The 22416-nt window shown below is 36.0% G+C and overlaps 1 protein-coding gene across 1 annotated transcript; it reads right to left on the reverse strand.

Moving 5' to 3' along the window:
* Window positions 1–2778: 2778 nt before the first annotated feature.
* LOC131956922 (monocarboxylate transporter 12-B-like) lies at window positions 2779–11546 on the reverse strand. Its single transcript, XM_059321555.1, has 5 exons — window positions 11298–11546; window positions 9246–9389; window positions 6872–8071; window positions 6166–6342; window positions 2779–4591 (listed from the first exon to the last, which is right to left on the reverse strand). Exons 1-5 carry the CDS (start codon window positions 11536–11538, stop codon window positions 4356–4358), a joined length of 1998 nt encoding a protein of 665 aa, XP_059177538.1. The 5' UTR covers window positions 11539–11546; the 3' UTR covers window positions 2779–4355.
* Between the last annotated feature and the right edge of the window lie 10870 nt (window positions 11547–22416).

Genomic DNA, 22416 nt, shown 5'->3' on the forward strand with positions numbered 1-22416 from the left:
TGCCACCCCCCCCCCCATCGAACGAAACATAATTTATAAAGATAACATACTTTTACTAGTGTCCGCCCTCCCCCCCCCCCCCCCCCCGGTAATTTTAGTCCGCCCCCCCCCTCCGAAAATTTCCAGCAGGGAAAAAAAAGTCTGGAAGAAACACTGTTCACTTCTCTAAAGGATGTTGTTTTTTAAATGCTGAAAGGTCAATGTAACAGTTTTCATATTAGAATAGACCATTTCTATTTTATCTGTCTTGTAGTCGCCTGATCTCTTGATGTTAACAGTATGTGCTTACCTGTGTAATTTGTTCAATACAGTTAATTTAAGTGGGCAAAGTGTTAATTTCTCACTAAATTTTGCTGTTTTCATCTTGGCACCTCTCCCAGGCGATACAGTCCGTACTTCCACATTGTGACGCAACTGTGATAGGCGATAGGTCAGGGGCGTAGCGAGGGGGGGGGGGGCGGGGGGTGCGGACCGCACCGGGTGACACCATTTAGGGGGGTGACACCAAGGCAAAAAATAGCAAAATATGTAGAGAAAAACTTGAGGGGGGGGGGGGGTGCAAATCGAAAGTTCGAGGGGGGGGGGGTGCAAATCGAAAACTTGAGGGGGGGGGTGCAAATCGAAAGTTTGAAAGTTTGTCCCTGGGAAGGGTCGCTACGCTTCTGGGGGGGGGGGGGGGGTGACACCATTAAGTGCCGCACCGGGTGACACCCGACCTCGCTACGCCACTGCGATAGGTTATACAAGTTCAGACCATCTAGATCTACATTTGTGTTTAGCGCTTAATTTTTAGTTTCTTTTCTATCATCTAGTTCTAAACTCTTGTTACTGGTTTAAATACGGCAATAATTTAAAAAAAATCAATTCACACACCACTGAAATACTGTTCAACAATTTTACGACTGAATACATTTTGAATTCCCCCCCCCCCCCCCCCACCACCACCACAACAAAATGCGCGTGCCAAGTTCAGCAGCGGTTCAAAGGTTACGCGTATCATGTCAAGCTGCTTGATGCAAAATAGACTTGTACATTACAACGAGTAATGGTTTAATTGCTAATACAATTAACAAGTCAATCAATATAACAAGTGAATGCGATATAATTCATATCCGCTACTTTTGGTTACTCTACTACCTTTAATAGATCTAAATTATAGGCTGATTTTTTTATTAAAAAAAAATATGAGTGGTTTTCATATCGTGAGTAGAATCAATTCAACCACACAAATATGCCAGATCAGCAACTCAGGAATAAAATTAAAATTATATTTAAAATTTAATACTGATCACGCGATTTGAAACGTAGATAAATAGTTCATAACATTAAGATAATTCTTAATAATGTAATAAAATAAAATAGCGTTTAAGATTTAACTTGGCTCACCTTCCAGACACAACACCAGTAGTACTAGGCCCAGACAGTACTCGGCGCTTGGTATAAATAGGTCAGCATTCTGCATTGATTGTACTGAAAATTCTTCCATCTGTGATGTAAGCCAAAGTATATTTTAAAAATCGTGCTAACTGGATTGTAATAGTTTGTATTACAGAGTCCAAAGTTCTTAGATAAAAAGAAAAAAGATGATTAGACAGCTTATCTGCCGTTACAATTTCGAATAATAGGCATATAGACCAACTATTTAAAATTTAATGAATGTTAACCAGGAACACACATTCTTTGGTCACCATAACGACCAGGCAGATTTAGGTCATGGTAACCTTTTTGTGGGTCAATGTGACATTTTAAAATTTACGAGCCGACCCGCGGCTATTTAGTTGTTTTATTTTCTACTTTTCAGAAATCCATAATTTGTGAATTCGACAGTACCAGTGCTGCCACTGAAAATATTTGCTTACTATCAGTAGGTCGTTAAGGACGATAGCCCGCACCCCCCTCCTTTCCGCCAACCCCTACCCTACACCCCCCCCCGTGCAGTCTCCTCTTAGTTACCTCCCTAAGTTTAAAATCGTTTTAAACTAAATTATCTGCCCCTAATAGCCGTCACTAAACCCGGCTCTACGATTGTAAACATTTAGCTTGAACCACAGCTCACCAGACCATGTAGGGGTGGGGAGATATGCCTAGAGAGGAAGAGAGGGGGCTGCTAGGCACGCTTACAGCTTGGTGTTTTCTAGGGTATCCAAGAAGAGAATTATATATATAGATTCTTTTCCTTGCTAAATGTATTCATTGTGAGATGAAGTAGAATATTTTGTTTCATTGAATCGAATCAAATTAAAAAAAAAAAAACTAAAAACAAACAAACCTCAAAGTGTGGCGTTCTTCCATAAGTCAAGCAGTTTTTCTTCCAGGCAGCCCCCTCCCCCTCCGACAATAGAAGTTATATAGAAAACATACTTTTACCAGTCCGTCCCACCCCCCTGCAAAAAAGTTGCCCCCCCCCCCCCCCCGGAGAATAAAGTCTGGAAGAAACACTGAAGTGACCATGTTGTAAGTATGGCCACTTTCATCCATGTGGTTAGAAGTTAGTCCACTTCTAGTGAGTGCTGATGCCTTCAACGTGACACATTTTTTATCAAACCCCTCCTCCCAACATTATCAAACCACTCCCGTCAACCCAAGACTTGTCATTTTCAAACTTCTCCTTTCCTCCCAGCCTTAATATTGTCATAAACATCTCCAAATCTGACAATGTTAAAGATTAATTTCTTACTCATCAAACTTTATTTCATGTAAAATCTATTTTTCATCCTACCTCATAGCAACAATTCTTTAGTAAAACAAAAATAAGACAACAACGGTTTTAATGCAGTTAAATATTTATTTTCAGACATGAAAATATAAAGTAGTCAGGACTGATATATAATGCAAATTAAATTACAATGGCACCAATTCAAATCACTTGGACGAAGCAGATCTCAAATTGTTGAATAAATTATGAGATGTTGTAGGCAATTATAACTAAATTCAGTGCTCCAGTTATTACATGCATCAATCATATAAGTTAAAAAATACTTTGTGTATAATCAAAGCAAAAAACATTTCTCCATATTGACTTCTGGACTAAGGAACTTCCGTTTCAATTCAACACTCTACATACTACGTACATAACAAAGTTGACCAGATAGTGAGAACAGATCTCTGTAAAAGGCTAGGGTGATTTGAATTTGTATTGTTGACCATTATTATTGTGACACCATGACCGAAATATTCATTTATCATTTCAATCAGATGTATAGCAATATATATAATGTTTTAGCAATCACAGCAAACAAAATAATTAATAACAAAACAGTTAACATAAACAAATTGAATGTAAAACTTGGAAGAGATTTTTTTTTCATACTGGTTTCAGAAACAAAAAAGTAATGCTTAGGGTGATGTGCTATTCTTCTGTAAAACTACATAGTAACAAATTACATGGGAGATAACTGTAGAATAATTTATGAATCAGATTAGCTCCACCAGAACATATACTGTTTGGAATTGTAAGTCACAGTGGTAAGCAAAGGATAACTCTGTAGTGAACCTAAGTATCCATGAACATGTGTAAGTAACAGAGATAATCAATATCAAATTAATGTATGTATCTTAAACCCGAAATGTATACAAATCCTTCAAAACTTTCCAGAAAACCCAACAACCATCACTTTTTGTTTTAAAACTTGCAACTGAACTGTTTGTAAAGTGCAAGTACAACATTAACACAAGGTGTGATTAACTCCTTAATTTTTAGCATAGAGGCTAGAACAATGGGTTCTCCAATCCTGGTATATATAATCATGAAGTGCACCCATATGGGTGACGAGTTACTGATTTGTTTAAGTCATGTTGAATTTACCAGTAAAAATCATTATTTTTTTGTAATGCATACAAGTATCACGTCATCAACTAAACAGACAGGTGATTATGGGTTAAAGGTAAACATGCTCATGACACAAACATTACAGATATCAGCTAACTTGTCATTTACATGAAAGTTTTGCATCAAACAAGAATATGCCCATGTACTGGGCTAATAAATAACCAATAACAGCATTAAATTATTTATCTTTTTACCCTGTTATGGGCAAAGTCAACCCAGTTATTTGAAATACACAATCAGTAATTTAAAAAAAAATTATTGGGATACAAATTTTTCTAAGTATATATTAATAATATTAAGTAATAAACATTAATGATGGGACCCTGAGTAAAAATGGAGTTAACTTAGAAATTAAAATTAAACAACCCATTTTTTTGTACATTATGACTGATAGAAATAAACTGTTGTAATGGTAGTAACTCTGTATAAAGGAGGTAAAACAAAACACCTAGGATACTGGATTTAAACAAAACATAGCTGCATTATAAAACCATCATTCATTCACATCTAGACACATAGAATTCATTCATCTCCTAACGCAGAGTATCAAATAATGAACTAAGCCAGAGGTCACAAAGACAGCCCCACCAAACACAAAGGACAAGGCGTACTGCCCAGAGGCGTCGTAGATCCAGCCAGCCAGTGGCGTGCCCAGCATGGAGGCCAGGCCCTTGATGGTGGTGAGGAACCCAAAGGCTGAGGCCAGGGATCCCAGACCAAACTGTTTGACGATGATCAGAGGCTGCAGCGGGGGGAAGAAACCTGTCGGATATAAAAAAAAAAAATTGTGAATTCTGGTACCTCAAATTGTTTACAATTTTTAGGTCTACAGTTGTATGCATTAAAAAGGTAGTCTATTTTCCACTTCTTCAACAATTTGGACAAAAAATATTATATGTTGACTCCAAAAAAATTTCTATTATGTTTTTTAACACTAAGGTCTTAAGTTGTAGGTTTAAGAAGATTATCTATTAGCCACACTAGGGGACAGCGTGGTCAGATGGTAGAGCATGTGACTGTTAACAGTTAACCTCAAAAGTTTCGAGTTTGAATCCCAGGTTTTGATAAATACCTGACTTACGATAAGGAAAGCAAAGGCAGCTAGTCATAGCACTGACCACACTATCCCTTCAATGCTGAGGTCACTGACACAGGTGAACTCTACTTCACCTGCCTAATGGACCATCAGTTTTGAAAGGGTACTTCTTTTTACTAGCCACACTCCACATTAAAATTTAGGCACGGTCTAAATAATTTTATAAATAAATACTTGAGACATTGTTACCAAACAGGAAGCCGTAGAGGTCTAAATAATTTAATAAATAAATATTTGAGGCACTGTTACCTAACAGGAAGCCGTAGAGGTCTAAATAAATAAATATTTGAGACATTGTTACCTAACAGGAAGCCATAGAGGTCTAAATAATTTAATAAATAAATATTTGAGGCACTGTTGCCTAACAGGAAGCCGTAGAGGTTTAAATAATTTGATAAATATTTGAGACATTGTTACCTAACAGGAAGCCATAGAGGTCTAAATAATTTGATAAATAAATATTTGAGGCACCGTTACCTAACAGGAAGCCGTAGAGGTCTAAATAATTAATTAATAAATATTTGAGACACTGTTACCTAACAGGAATCCGTAGAGGTCTAAATAAATAAATATTTGAGGCACTGTTACCTAACAGGAATCCGTAGAGGTCTAAATAAATATTTGAGGCATTGTTACCTAACAGGAAGCCATAGAGGTCTAAATAATTTGATAAATAAATATTTGAGGCACTGTTACCTAACAGGAAGCCGTAGAGGTCTAAATAATTTGATAAATAAATATTTGAGGCATTGTGTCATTGTTACCTAACAGGAAGCCATAGAGGTCTAAATAATTTAATAAATAAATATTTGAGGCATTGTTACCTAACAGGAAGCCATAGAGGTCTAAATAAATAAATATTTGAGCCATAATTACCTAACAGGAAGCCATAGAGGTCTAAATAAATAAATATTTGAGACACTGTTACCTAACAGGAAGCCATAGAGGTCTAAATAAATAAATATTTGAGCCATAATTACCTAACAGGAAGCCATAGAGGTCTAAATAAATAAATATTTGAGGCACTGTTACCTAACAGGAAGCCGTAGAGGTCTAAATAAATAAATATTTGAGGCACTGTTACCTAACAGGAAGCCATAGAGGTCTAAATAATTAAATATTTGAGGCACTGTTACCTAACAGGAAGCCATAGAGGTCTAAATAATTAAATATTTGAGGCATTGTTACCTAACAGGAAGCCGTAAAGGTCTAAATAAATAAATATTTGAGGCACTGTTACCTAACAGGAAGCCATAGAGGGCAGCAAACAGGGCTAATGACCAGAACTGCTGGTAGAGTGGACACAGCAAGCAGCAGACGCCCACCAGCAGGAGGGAGGCGTTGTTCAGGTGGAGCGGGTCAAACTTGAAGCTGGCCATGACCCCTGCCAGCAGACGGCCAAGTATATTTAGGCCACCTGCAAGACAAAAGATAATATATGAGTAATGGCAATGGGTTAAATAATAAGACATAATGGGTTAATTTTAATTAAATTCAATAGCCAGTCTAGTGGTGGTGGTTGATGGGTTGCCAATTATGCTGAAACCTTTTACAAGACAAGACATAAAGGTGTTAAATAAAATTAAATTCAACAGCCAGGCTAGGGGTGTCACTGTTACAAGTCTTTAGTTGTGTTCCCCAGTGCAAAGAGTCCAAATGTAAGATTCCAACACAGCTTTGATGTGTACCTGACTGAAAGTTTAGATATATCTGCCGTCCAATTTTTACATATCTCACAGAAACAAACAACACTAATGAGCTGGAACCTTAAAATTAATTAACTACTAATGGTTAAAAAAAAATTATGGCAGGACTGTATATAACACTTTTTTTTGCCACCCTGGCTTTGATTATGTTTGCGATTCCAAAAAAAAGAAAAACCTAAATTAAATTTTTAATTGCTCTGTTAAAAGCACATGGAGTATTAAAAAAAATACTATACTAACCTAATAGAATCATTAGGAGATTTGTATCAGGGTATCCAAGCTGTTTAGCATAGTTGGCCAGGAATGTCGCTGCTATGGGGTAGCCGATCTGTATCAACGACACGCCCCAACAAAACAGATGGAAAGATGGCATACACAACAGCTGGACGATGCTGTACCCAGCGGGTGGAATGTCTTCATCTTCTACACCATCAGGCACTCCCTCGTTTTCATAGGAATACACCGGGCAATCAGAGTTCTCATGAGCCTTGATGGCGGAGTAGAGGATAGGGATAATCTGATCCTTATCCTGATCACACTGGTTGTGGGATTTATCCCACTGGTCTGATGGGAGTTCTTCGACTTGGACAAGAATTCTAGACGAGGACTGCTGCTGGGTTAAAGATTTAGCTGAGGCGTGTTGTTGAGTGTGATTTTGTATATAATTTTTCTGGAGGTTTTTTAAGGTAGATATGCTCCCTGAGAGATAGAGGTTGCTGCCGTTGTCTATAGAGAGGAAAGACGGGGTATGGTTGGTTATTTTTTTATCAGAAGTATGAGGGCAGGTGTGAGAGTGGTGGCACCATGTCGGAATGTTATGAACAGATGAGTGAAGTGTCCTAGGTTGGGGTTCGGATGATGGCGACAGTTGGAACTCACTCCTCCACAGGCTTTCCTTATGAGATTTACCGTTGACGGCGAGTTTACGTTCGCCGTTGTGCGTGCGTTTTAACGTCGGTGCTTTTGGCGCGGATAATTTTGAAACGACATGTTCTAAATACTTCTGCATGCTGTTCCTTGCGCTGGGCCTGCCATCAGCAGGAACATGTTCCACAGTCTCATCAGCATCTTGCGTTGTATGACGAACACTATCTCCAATGTTTGTTTCTTGTGAAAGAACTAAAGGGGACTGAAAACTGGTGGTCAGACTACTAGATTCTGATGTGTTTGATTCTTGGACTGAATTACTTGCTTTGTGAAGTACCGGAGGTAGGCGGTAAAGGCTGGAGAATACGCACATGTTGAGCATGATTCCAGCCAGAATGAGAATGGTACTGTCCAGTGTGTAGGTGTCCAGGAGGTAGGTGATTAGTGGAGCCAAGGCCAGAAGTCCGGCTCCAGAGCCAGAGCATATAATACCGTTGGCTATACCTCGGAACTTGTAGAAATATTCGTTGACAATTATGATGGACGGTAGGAACACCAGCCCACAGCCACAACCTGGGGAATATAACATTCAAGTTGATTCTGACATCAGTGGCTGTCAATGTCACTACAACTTTACTATCTACAATATCAGTCAAAGTCATTAGAACTTTACTACCTCTAATATCAGTATCTGTCAATGTCACTACAACTTTACTACCTACAATATCAGTCAAAGTCATTAGAACTTTACTACCTCTAATATCAGTATCTGTCAATGTCACTACAACTTTACTACCTACAATATCAGTCAAAGTCATTAGAACTTTACTACCTCTAATATCAGTATCTGTCAATGTCACTACAACTTTACTACCAACAATATCAGTGGCTGTCAATGTCACTACAACTTTACTACCTACAATATCAGTCAAAGTCATTAGAACTTTACTACCTCTAATATCAGTATCTGTCAATGTCACTACAACTTTACTACCTACAATATCAGTCAAAGTCATTAGAACTTTACTACCTCTAATATCAGTATCTGTAAATGTCACTACAACAACTATCTATAATATCAGTAACATTAATAAAACTTGTAACAGCAATAACTGAAAAAAATTCTCTGTCTGTCAATAATTTTGTAATTTAATCTTCAAACTGTCCATTAAAATATGCTTTGGCTTGTGCAGTACAAGGGAGATCACTCCATTATTTTTAAATATTATATAGGTAAATGGTTAACCACTGCAAACTTGACAACATTTTGTAATGTTTCATTATTTTATAATTTCATTTAAAATAAATTTCTCTTGATTTGTTGATGAATTACCTGATCTCAACCTTAAAAGCTAGTGGATTCACATAACTATACAAGTTCTCTTTCAATTTACTAGCTTATACATTTTTGTCTTCATAGCTTCTTATTGCAGCCACACTTCAATTTTTCACCATACACTAATAAACCATTCATCTACCATATGACACCAGAGTTTTTTTATGTAAAATTCATTAACCCCTTACCTGCCAACAAGCCATAGGCCAGTATAAACAAATTTTCACTATACACTAATAACCCATGTATCTACTCTATGACACAAAAGGTATGGAGTATTCCATATAAAATTCATTAACCCCTTACCTGCCAACAAGCCATAGGCTAGTATAAACAATATTTTCAATGTATCTACTCTATGACACAAAAGGTAGTATGGAGTATTCCATATAAAATTCATTAACCCCTTACCTGCCAACAAGCCATAGGCCAGTATAAACAAGATCACATTAGGAATATAAGCACTGGCCACAAACGCCATACAACTAAGCAAGCCGCCAGCTATTGTCACCACACGAAAGCCAAACCTTTTGGTTAATGCCACTGAGACAGTACCTGAAATATTTTTACTAGTTATTATAGTCAAATGTTGGTAATTACTTTGATAAAATGTTGGTAACTAATTTGATTAAATGTTGGTAACTAATTTGATTAAATGTTGGACATTTCTTTGTCGACTGTTATTTCAAATAAACATGTTTTATGTGTTTTTATTACAGATCTATTTTTAATAATTTATTATCTAAAAATTAATATTTACTTTCTCGTATTATTCTTATTCAATTCATATAGAATCTTTTCAAAACTACATTACACACTCACTGACTACAGAATATGATGGATGACATTACAATTATTTAATATTTTATTTTCAGTTTTTTCTTACAACTGTCAAAGAAGTTAATATTGTGATCAGCTCCTTAAAAAAAATTAACTTAAGAAGAAAAACAACAAATATAAAAGAAAAACATAAGGAAATAGAAAAAAAGAAATATCTTCAAATAAAACTGTCATTATACCATTTTACTTTCACCAGTGTAAAATATCTGGGAGCAACCCATCCTGCGTTCAATTACTGCTTCCAATTACCTTTCAACTACTGCTTCCAATTACCTTGATTACAGAGTCACAGGCTCTTCATTTAGAAAAACAAAAACCTGCAATACACCATGCGGAATAGATGGTGGGTGTGAGGTTTTATACCATGACAAAGTGTGTCCCCAGACATGCAGCAGCTGTGTTTAACCATTACCAATAACCCCGTTTACACCTGAGACATGTAAACTATACATGTCTAGAAGAGAAAACTTTTCTAGATGTGTACAGTATACATGTTGCAAGTGTAAATGCAGTGTAAGAAACACCTAGGATTGCAGCACAAATCACAAGTGACTATATTTACTAATAGGTGTACTTGTGAAGTAGGCTACCCTTTTCATAACGCATAGTGTAAATGGCATATGAAGTAGAGTTGCTCTGTTTATCTGATTTTGGCATATGAAGAGTTTGTGTGGTTGGCACTAAGACCAGCAAATCCTTCACTTTACTTAAAAGGTCAAGTACCCCAAAGAGCTGAGTGGACTCAAAGACCTCAAAGTGAGTATCTCACATTAGAAACAAAACAAATATACAAATCTTTATAATAACGAGCTTTTAAATGCACAGAAAATAAGAACATAAAACAAACTTGCTCAGTGCAGTTAAAAGCTTGTTGTAGTAAAGGTTTTTATATTTGTTTTATTTTCCACTTTTTGGTCATTTGTTCAAAATGAAGTAAAATACGACAAGCAGTTTGCTATCTCTATCTGCCCCTAATTGGGCTGTGGTCAAAGTGCAGGCTAGAAGTCAGCCAACCAAGACAAACAGTTCATGATGTATACAGACTGATCGAATAATCGCTTGAAATTTGTAATTAATTTAGAAATTTTTTAATTAAAATTTAATGACTAATTGCCTATCTAATTAGATTTTTAAAATATTGATATTCATGTGTTATAATAGAAAATTTGAATGAAATTGCTGCATTAGAAGTGGGTCAATATTGAGTTACAAGGTTTGCCACAAACCCACAAAAATCAAACAGAAGTTGTGAAACAAGCAAAAGCTTGTAAAAAACTAATACAGAGCAGAAATATTAAATTCATTCAAACTATTTCTAAGGAGGAATATCAAGACTTATTAAAATAATAAATTTAGAATCTAAAATAATATTGGAAAATCTCCAAAAAGAAAGTTTATTTGTGCAAAAGTTTTGCAAGCCAATTCAAAGCTGTATAACCTACAATGAAGTTGGTTTTACAATTTACATGAACTTGAACACTACACTAATAATGCACAAATTGAATAAACTGACCAATTTGGTAATTTGATTTAAACTGTATTTTTCTAGCCTCCTAGAAATAAAAAATCCTAGATGAAAATCTAATATACAAACCTAAGCTAGAAAATTTACATAGCACTTACCCATAATTAGAAAAGCCATGTACAGTGATCCAGCAAAAGACATGACAAAATCAGAGGCATTGAATTTTTCTTTCATATAGGGAAAGAGCAGTCCGAAGCTGCTCCCTATGCCATCAATGATGAAAGCATTGAAAAAACTGGCCAGGACCACCACCCATGCGTAACCTCTGACAATGTTTTTGTGTCGAAGAACGTCATCACTCCCTTTACTTTCTACCCTGGAATTTCTTGAAACCTTCATTTCTTTACTGTTCATGTTACGATCCTCCATCCCTTGCGTGTGACCGTTGACCTCGTTGTGCTTCCCCTCCAACAGGGTATCCTGCTGGTCCATTGTCTAAATGTGAAAAAATGGCAGCTTTATTTCATCTTTGTTGTCTTTGTGCTGGGAATGCTGCATTGGTTTAGGTTGAGTCCAAACTGATGAAAGAAGTAATGTTAATAGGTTGATTATAAACTGGGAGACTATCATTATTACACAGCAGTCAATAGAGTATCATTGTATAATATAATCATATGTGTGATGTCAAAGTAAAATTTCCCATTCAGACCAAATAATCAATTAAGGCAGATGATGTGGAGATCACATTTCAAAGCATGGTGTGGTCAGCACTATGCCCAGCCTCCATGCTCTAATGAAAGTCAGGTACCCATTAGAACTGGGGGAACTCAGGGGCATCTTGCACTCAAGTATGGAATGAGATATGAACTCTAGTCTTTCAGGTTAGCAGTTAAGTGCGCAATCACCCAACCATGCTGTACCATACTATTTATATATTATCACAATTTTACGTATTTTTGTTTGGCATCTACTAAAGTATGTACTGCTTGATCTACTTTAAAAAATGTTTTTACAGAGAAATCTGCAACATTATTGATATTATAACAATGGGTTAAAAGTGTTTTTTAAACAATAATAAAGTTTAAAGTCACATGTTAGGGCCTATATTATATACTAAACGACACAGAACACAACTAAGCTGTAGGTCAATGGTTAATTTTAGTGACAAGATATGAGGATCATTATATATCTTTCTCAGTATAATAAAAAATAAGTTATCATTCTTTATCTGTACAAAGACAAACTTTTTTTGTGAGATACAAAAGGATAATTAATAAATTCAGAAATATTTTAAGAAATATAGATTTCTAACTATATAAATAAACCAAAAAATATGAAAGAAATGAACACTTAAGTTCTTTGTTTAAACAGCTTGGGTAACATTTTTAAAGATCAATGCACAATTATACCTATCTCCTTTTTAATTACTAATTGCTTTAAGAAGCATTCAACTACTGGTCATAAAAAAAGTCTCGAGTTCAAACCCTCTGGCAGATAAGGCTCGATCCCTCCCAACACTAAAAATTAAGAACGAAGAAGAAGAAGACTGGTCATAAATGTAACAAATATATAGATATAATTCCAAGTTTAAAAAAAACAATATTCCCTAATAAACAATCCTTAATGTACAAGAGAATAAAGTATAAAAAAGAATAAAAGCCTGGAAGAAACGGTGGATGAAATCAGTAGAATTTAGGACAATGTAGAGTGTGCAGATGACACAGGACTCTCATTAGTTCTGGGTTACCTCACTATCTGACTCGAGCTTTAACATTTGTGCTAAAATTGATAACACTAACACAGATTAAGTGTCATATTATTATTAGAACTGTGACCAACCTAGGAGTTAAGGACACATGTATATATATAATTCTCTTCATGAAGACCTTAGAAAACACCACGCAGCTTAGCCACATCCCTCATCCCCACCTGTCAGGTGAGCTGTTGTTCACCCCCAAAGGGAGGACGGGAGGGGGTAGTGTTGAATTCACAAATTATGAATTGCTGATAAGCAGAAAATAAAACAACTAGATTGCGGATTTTAATTTAACAAGAATGAGGAATTTAAAAATATCGCTCACATTGTCACACCTACACTTAATATTTATAATATTTAATATAAGTAGTTAGGCCTTATACTATTACTAATCTTAGTATAGGCCTAGTGTCTAGTTTCAGGTAGGCTATAGAATCTAGATGTAGTAAATAGGGCCTATAGTTATAGGCTGGTAATCTATAATTTTAGGTATGTAAAATTAGCAGAGGCTAGTAATGCGAAAAAGTTGACTCATTAATATGGCTTTAATACAAGTATATTGTGATACATTTGTGTCAAATATAATAGATAAACCAAAAGCAATGTCTAAATTTAGCAATACAGGCCAGAAATTAACTTTAAACTGTAGTGTTTGAGAGCAAGATTTGCTACATAAACAGTGACCATCTGTAAATTAGAGTGACTTCTCCTAAATCATAAACTATCATTAAACAAAAAAAAAAAAAAACTTAAACAAGATGGCTTCTAAAGTAAACGAGCTTGGTTGCATCTGATGAAAACATCGCTAATCTTTATTTAGTACGGAAAAGTTTTAATAAAATTGTTTAATAACAGGTAGGGGCCTACATAAAACATTTTTTTGTAACTTTTAAAACACAAATCCTCTTAAAAATGTGAAATAATTACCAAAATTTAATGAGTCCCCTTTCTTTCACATTTTACATACCTAAAACAATAAATTATGGCCTAAATAATCAGTATTGAAAGCTATGCTCAAGTTCAAGTGACATTAAAGTTAAATCCTAAATGAATTATTAAAATTAAATCCAGATCTGGAACTACATGTATAGAAAGTTAATTATATAATTAATACCAAGTGACTACGGGGATCGCTGACGTTCCAAGCATTTTTTAAATTCCGTAGGATGCATTCTAAAAATAGGTATCGGGAAAATTATTCAATACCCTGTACATACAGATACATAACTAATAAACTCTAATATACAAATTCAGGTCCAGTAATAGATAATCTATTACATAAATAAGCTATATTAATATTATGTTTGGAATTATGATATATTTCGACCTGTGGTAAGAAAATGAAGCTGTGTTTATTTCTTTTGGAATTTGCCATCTTCTGATTGAAAATGCTTACTATTTCATTTTCAAACATATTGGGTGTAGTTAGTAGAGTCAACGTAGAGGGGCGGAGTGGTCTAGCGGTAGCAGAGGCGTAGCGACCCTCAAGATTTTGATTTGCACCCCCCCCCTCAAGGTTTCGATTTGCACCCCCCTCAAACTTTCGATTTGCACACCCCCCCAACCTTACAATTTATTTTTCCAACCCATTTTGGCGCCCCCTAAGGTCGGCGCCCGGGGACATATGTCCATCTCCCCGCCCCCCCCCCCCTCTCTACTGAGCAGTAGAGAGCTTGACTGCTAACTGGTAAGTCTCGAGTTCAAATCCGGGTTCAAGTCAGTAGACCGTCCCTGAGTCTACCCTACTCTGATGGGTATCTAACTCACGTTAGGGAAAGTGAAGGCAGCTGGGCATAGTGCTGACCACACTATCTCTTTATATGCTGAAGTCACAGAAACAAGTGAACTCTGCTTCACTTGCCCTATAGACTGTCAGGTTTGAAGCAAGGGAACTTTACTTTAGAGTCAACAGTGCGGCAGCTAAAGATCATAGCTCTGAGTTTGAACCCGGGTTTGGCACAACCAGAAAACAGTGCCTTTGGATATTCTATTTTTTTTTTATTTTGAAAACGTCACATGTGATTTTCTTTTTAGAATTTTTTAAAAATATAGCTAAGTTGTTAGTGTAATAAGCTTTCATGCGGGTGGCACGGGTTCTAGACACATCACGTCAATGTTAAAAAAAAATTTAATTTGTTTTTTTTTAGATGTGAATGATAAAAAGTTGCCTATCTGTACATGGCGGGATACAGAGCAGGTGAAGTAGAGTTAATCTGTTTCTTTGTCCTAAGCATATGAAGGGATAGTGTGGTCAGAGACATGCTAGGCCAGAATGAAAACGTGTTGTATGAGACTTGGCGGGACACTGGGCAGGTGAAGTAGAGTTGTGTAGGTCACCTGTGACGTCAGTATATGAAGGGATAGTGTGGTCAGACCTATGCTCAGCCGAAATCGGTGTTTTTAAAAGATAAAAAACGTCTTTTTGAATGTGAGGTCTGGTTATTTTGTGATGATAAGTGACAGACTTGATGTCATTTATGGATGATCCCCGAAACCTACAGTTATCCAAGGGATGACCGGGTAAGTCTAGTTTTATATAAATCTATGGAAATGGCTAATTTGGGATAAAATTTAATTTGAAATAATAATAATAATTAATTACCATGCGGGTGGTACGATTTCGAGACACATCATGTAAATGTTAATTTTTTTTTCATTTTTTTAGATGTGAATGATAAAGTTGCCTATCGGGACTTGGCGGGACATGGGACAGGTGAAGTAGAGTTCACCCGTATCTGTCTTCTCAGCATATGAAGCGATAGTGTGGTCAGACCCAAGTAAAAGTTTTGACAAAGGTAAATTATCAAAAACTTAAATTCATAAAGAAATAATAAGAAGTTAATATTTAATAAGCACAATGTTTTCCTAACGTTTTTGTATGTTTCGGTAGTATAAAGCTTAGTTTATAATGAAATACTATAGGCCTAGGCCTAAATAAATAGTAAATAGGCCTACTAAATAGTATACGCTAACTACTAACTAGATTAGTAGTACTAAGTAGATCTAGTCTAGTAGATCTAGATCTAGTAGTAGTAGATCTAGTACTACGCTCAACTGGAGGTGGTAAAGTAAACGTGAAACTGGGAATAAAAAAAAAATTAAAATACGCTAAAATGGAGTTTTACCTAGAAACAAGAAGATCTATTGGCCTATACTAAATCTAAATAAATAGGTCTAATTATTGCCTAACTAATATTATTAGGTTAATACATCTAGGTCTAGTAGTGAAGTAAACTAATACATTTAAAAAGAAGAAAATACTGACAATGGCATAAGTAAACCAGCCAGCGATAACTTGTTTATGTCAGTTTGTAACAGTACAAAACATTTTTTGAGAAACTAGGTCGGTGTAGACCCATTTTTGTTACCGACCAAAAAAGCCCGTATGTAAAAAAAACAAACAACACGCCTTTTAGAGCTTAGCTCTAAGCCCTTCGCGGCAGTGTTTCTTTCAGACTTTTCATGCACTAAAAAGTAGAAAATACATTATTTTCTTTAGGCCTAAATACGCCTATTCAATACAGAACTACTTTTTAAATAACTAAAAAGAAAAGCGTTGGTCGCAGTGAAAACGGAAGTTAAGCAAAATTTAGAAATAGGTTTAAGACTGGAAAGAGGTAGATAGTGTAGGTTTCAGCCTGCTTTTCTTTATGGATTTGCTTCCATAGCCTTTGTCCAACCAAGAACAAACTATAAGGCAGAAGTTGTTTGATTTTGGAGTTGTCTCTCCTAGAAGAGTGGCTGTCCCCAGCTAACGAGCCTCATCTGCCCGAGGGTTCGAACTCGAGACTTTTCGGTTAGCAACCATGAGCTTTACCGACTCGACCACGCGTATAGAGGTGTATTTGCATCGTGCTGAATATCAACCGATATTTTGACAGTTTTCGCCATTTTACACAATCCGACCTTATCGTATACGGAATATAAAGAGTGCATTGTAATCGCGGAAAAAACACTAAATCGAGTGTATGCAAAGAGTTCTGTCAACTTTAGGACGATTTCCGATAACCTGAAGTGGTGTTTACTCTAATCAGAGGCGTAGCGACCTATTGCGGCGCCCGGGGCGGAATAGACATTTAATATGCTTGTTATTAGAAACGTTTTTATTATTTAAAAAAAAAATGATCATTTTAATCATTAAAACCTGTGAGATAAACGAATTCACTGTTTAGTGATCGTTTATAAATGACGTCACATTCTTAGGAGAGGGAAGATATGGTTGTCCGACTCCTTGTAACGATCAGTGTTTCTTCCAGGCATCTCTTCGAACGAAATGGAATTTATATGGAAAATATATATTTTTAAAAGTGTCCACCCCCTCCCCAAATTTCCAGTGCCACCCCCCCCCCCCACACGATGTGTGCAGATGGAGGGGGTGGGGACGGGAGCGTGGTGTTCTTTATTGTCAACTCGTAGAACATTAAATGCTGAGAAAACTATTAACTTAATAATAAATATTAATTTGCGTCAGTTGTCTCCCATTTATAAATTTAAAATAACAAAAGGGTCACAACCTAAAACTGGGTTCATAAAATTTGTTAAGAATACGAGGATTTTTAATAGTAACAAAAAAGAATTTGAAGATCATTGTTTGTTAATTGTTTAAAAATGGGCATTAAATACTCATATACATTTTACCTAACCTGAGTAATTCATATAATATTAGAATTATCATTTGGCTCTAGTTTAAAAATCCAACCCAACAATAGAGATGTTAGGTACTTAATATTTAAAGTTGTAAATATACAGATTGATCAATGCTTATCGATTCGATTTCTCATGTTAAACAATTGAATTTTAAAAAAAAAACAGTTACATGGACCAACAAGATGCATGAGCTTGCACAGCAAGCAGTTACAATAATGGCACAGAACACTCTGAAGCGTACACAGCCTCCAAAATATACCGAAGCAAAAAAAATAAAATACTTAAAAAAAAACTTTTTAAAAAACCACGTTTTTCTTGTGGACTAAAAAGTAGAAAATAACTATTTACATACATTTGATGACAAAAAACGTGGGTACGTTCACCATCAAATTTCCCGACCCATCTGCCCGACCCACGTTTTTTGTCATCAAATGTATGTAAATAGTTATTTTCTACTTTTTAGTCCACAAGAAAAACGTGGTTTTTTAAAAAGTTTTTTTTTAAGTATTTTATTTTCTCCTTTTTAGTCCGTTGCTACACATGAAAAACGTGGTTTTTAAAAAGTTTCTTATATAGTTTATTTTCTACTTTATCTAATCACTTGATTAAGTATGACTTGACTAAGTGTTTTTAAATACACGGACTAAAAAAATCTTGAGCGACCGATACGCTTTAAACAGAGAAAGGGTGTAATTTACGTTGCTGGCGTGGAGATCTACTCACGAATCACGTGATCAAATCTCCCATAAACAAACAAATAAACGCGAAGCTGAGTTAAGGAAAAACGTGTTTATGTGTATTTTAGCATGCCCAGCGTACCAACCGTGTCACCGTTAACAATGTGTTACCGTGTCCGTTCTCCTTTTTAGTCCGTTGCTACACATAAAAAACGTGGTTTTTTAAAAAGTGTTTATAAATACACGGACTAAAAATCTTGAGCGACCAGGATTCGAACCTGGGTTGTCGCGGCCACAACGCGAAGTACTAACCACTATACGATCACGGCCAGCGCGCTCACATCGATTGGGGCCGAAGTAACTGTGTCAATAGGCCTCAAGTCTTGTCGGTATCTTTAGAAATCATGTCCTCAATTTTATGGTCCTTAGGGCGTAATTAAATTAAGCTAATTACGGTCACTAATTGCTAGTTTTTATGATTGCATCTGAAATTGTTAGGCGAAAGTAGCATGCATGCCAAATTTCAGGTCTCTAGAGCAATCAGAAGTGGGCTAATTTTCGATGTCAATTTTAACAACAAACAAACAAACAAACGCGAAGCTGAGTTAAGAAAAACGTGTTAAAAAAACATGCTTGCTGCGTGTCTTGCATCACCACAAACTGTAGAGCATCTTGTGATGGCATTAAATAATTTTAAATTAGATCTATGTATAAGTAAACCATCTTAAATGAATGAAAGTAGGCTACAAGTAAGAAAGAAATATTACTTTTGTAAATCTGTAGCAGTCCTCACAAACCGATGATGAAAACTGTAATACTAAAGCGAACACGCAAGGCAAACTGACGAAAAATACGAAGTAGGCCTATATAAAAACTCTTGTAATCGTGCAAAAAAAAAAAAATCGAGATTTTTGCAAATCTCGACGTTTTACACCTCCCTGAGTCGGAAAAACATAGTTTTACAATCTTTTCCGTATGTCTGTGTGTGTGTATGTGTGTGTGTCTGTGTGTGTGAAACACGATAACTTTAGTATCGTTACAGCTAGGTTGATTATAGGGTCCTTTCATATGACGTCACGTCCGTTCGTGATACCTACGCCCGCCGCCACAGTGGTGTACACCAGACGTAAACACAATCAGCTGTTCGCCAGCGCTGGACGTGTTCACCAGCGCTGGACGCGTTCACTATATGTAAAGAACCGCACCCGCGGAAAAGGAAAAATATGTTAAAAAACTTGAACTCTTAGGAATTGAAGATCCTTGTACTGTTATTGACAGTTTCGTAGATAATATAAATATGTGGACACAATTTCTAAATAAAAATACTGTTAGTAATACTGTTTGCGTTTAGAGTTAAAGTAGACGAATCTGATCAAATGCAGTTCTCGATACTTTGTTTCAGGTAAGGACAGTAAAATAATAAACTTCATTTTAATTATAAAAGATAACTATTAATAAAACAAATATGCTCGACCTTCACAAATACTAATAGTAAAAGAAAAAGTCAAAAGTAATAATAAGAATAATAAGATCTAATAGTAGGCCTAATACCTGGCTCCGCTGGGTAGACATAGAATCTAGAATCTACTTCTTTACTTAAATTTAATTACTTTAGATCTACATTCGATTCAAAATACACCCATAATAAATCAAAAGTAGTCATAATAGGCCTAATAAAGCATTTAATTGTCTCTAAGATCTAAAATCTCGCTCTATTATCTAATCATTTTTTTAGCAAACGAAATTTTCTGAAATTGAAATAGATTGTATGACTAGACTTAGATCTAGAATCTGCTACTTAAATTAAATTGTAAAAACTTTATACAAGCATGTAGTTGATATTATTGTAGTAGAAGGCTTTAATAAATTACTAAGGCCTACCTACTTTGTTGTCTTTTTACAGCAATATGTATCTGATACTGGACTGAGTTTAATTAAATTCAAATTCATATCTAGTAATTGGTCTACTAAGTTTTTGTAGCCTAGTAGTACAATCTAGATCATACCAGCCAACAACAAATAACCACATTATTATTATTTGGTTAATGATTAGGCTAATTTTTTTTTAAATCCACTGTTTATAAAAGAAACAAATCAAGCTAGAAACATTATAAGTGAGATGGTTTAGAATAATAACAATGGACCCAGTCTACAATTGATACAATTGCAGGTCTACATAGTGCCTACAGTCTAGTAGTTTACAGTAGGCACCTAGTGTGTAGCTAGTATACTAGTGTGTAGCTGTCCAGAGTTAAGATTCTTAATGCCTTAATGCTTTCCCCTGATAAGCCATGTGTGCTATAAATGACATAACATGACACCGAGGTGAGAAATGTTGAGGGGAGAGCAGTGGGACTTTCCCCTTTGTTCTCCCTGCTGGGCCCTGAGGGTCAAAAGTATATAAGAAATACTATCTCTGTGGGGCTGGGTATCACGGAGGTGAGACATCTTCAGGGGAGGGCAGGGCAGACTCCTCTTTGGTTTTATTGTGGGCTAGATACAGGTGGGGGCAGCCATCATGAGGGTTGAACGTCAGTATTAATGTGTCTGATTACTTTCCTGCTGGATTATAAGGGTCTTAAATTGTATAACATGCTACCCAGATTGGTTATTACCCATGGATTATATTAGCCGTTGTAGTGTGGGTTTTGTAGGAGTTAAGTGGTCTCACGTTTGCTACAGTAGATAACCTATAATATATTACTGCATTTGATCAGCTTCGTCTACTTAAACTCTAAACGCAAACGGTATTACTAACAGTATTTCTATTTAGAAATTTTGTCCACATATTTATATTATCCACGAAACTGTCAATAACAGTATAAGGATCTTCAATTCCTAAGAGTTCAAGTTTTTTAACATATTTTTCCTTTTCCGCGGGTGCGGTTCTTTACATATAGTGAACACGTCCAGCGCTGGTGAACACGTCCAGCGCTGGCGAACAGCTGATTGTGTTTACGTCTGATGTACACCACTGTGGCGGCGGGCGTAGGTATCACGTGATTTAGATCACGTGTTTGCAAGGACTCTATTATAAGTATTATATCAAAATCGTAGATCCGCATCAACTTTTGAGCGATTTCTGATAACCGGAAGTGGAACTTTTTCTACTTTGAATTTTTCAAAAGCCTATAATTTGAGTAATATGTCAGATAGATAAATGAAATTTCACATGTAAGTAAAAAATCTAATTCTCTGCCTTCTGCCAAATTTTGAAATGTGAATTTATAAAGTACTAATAATATTACGCACTATTATCCACATTTTATTTGGCGTTCACTTGGTGTGCAATTCTTTTTTCTATAAGATTTTATTCTATTTTAAAAAGTGTAAGTATTTAAAATGGATTGATTAAATAAACCGGGAGTGATCTCCCCTAAACTTTCTCGAAAATTCTTACATAAAACAACAGGGGATGGGAACTTGGCCGGCCAAGGAAGACATGGAGAAGAACGGTTGTAGAAGAGGCGAAAACAGCTGGGCTCACATGGGCACAGATAAAGGGGGCAGACCAAAACCGAGTCCGCTGGAAATATGTGGGTGCAGCACTTTGCTCTCCAGGGGCCACAAAAAATGATGATGATGATGACTCCCGGTTTATTTAAAACGTGGTGTAGTAGGTAGTCTAAAAACAAAAGAACTTGCAACATTACCAAAGTGCGGGTCTCTCTACGAAGTGAGATTCTGCATGGGTATGCTGTATGGAAGATTTTGTTTTGCAAAATCTCAGTGTTGCATGTGGTATACATTTTGACAGTACAAAATGTTGCCTTCAAGGTTGTCTGTGTATTTGTGTGATTTGTTTTTGAAACAAACTAAATTAAAAGAAATCCCTTTAACATTTAAAAAAAAAAAATTGGTTAAAAACTCCAATACTAAAGCGAACATGCAATGCAAACTGACGCTGTAAACTACATGTCTGAGGCGGAAAAAAAATTTGGTTAATTTTCCTCCTTTTTAAAATTTAATATTATTTTTAAAAAAGTATTCTATTTTCAGATAATCATATTTCTATAAAACGGCTAACCGATGCGATAGAGACCTTCATACACATCATCCTCCAAACATCAACACGTTTATACTTGTCTTAGGTCTCTTGGATGGCCCCACCTCCAGCCCCACTTCCAACCAGAGGCGTAGCGAGGGGGCGGGGGGGGGGGGCAGGGGGTGCGGACCGCACCGGGTGACACCATTTAG

The sequence above is a fragment of the Physella acuta genome, unplaced genomic scaffold, assembly GCF_028476545.2.
Source record: "Physella acuta isolate Inbredline_101_S28 unplaced genomic scaffold, ASM2847654v3 ptg001185l, whole genome shotgun sequence".
NCBI lineage: Eukaryota > Metazoa > Mollusca > Gastropoda > Physidae > Physella > Physella acuta.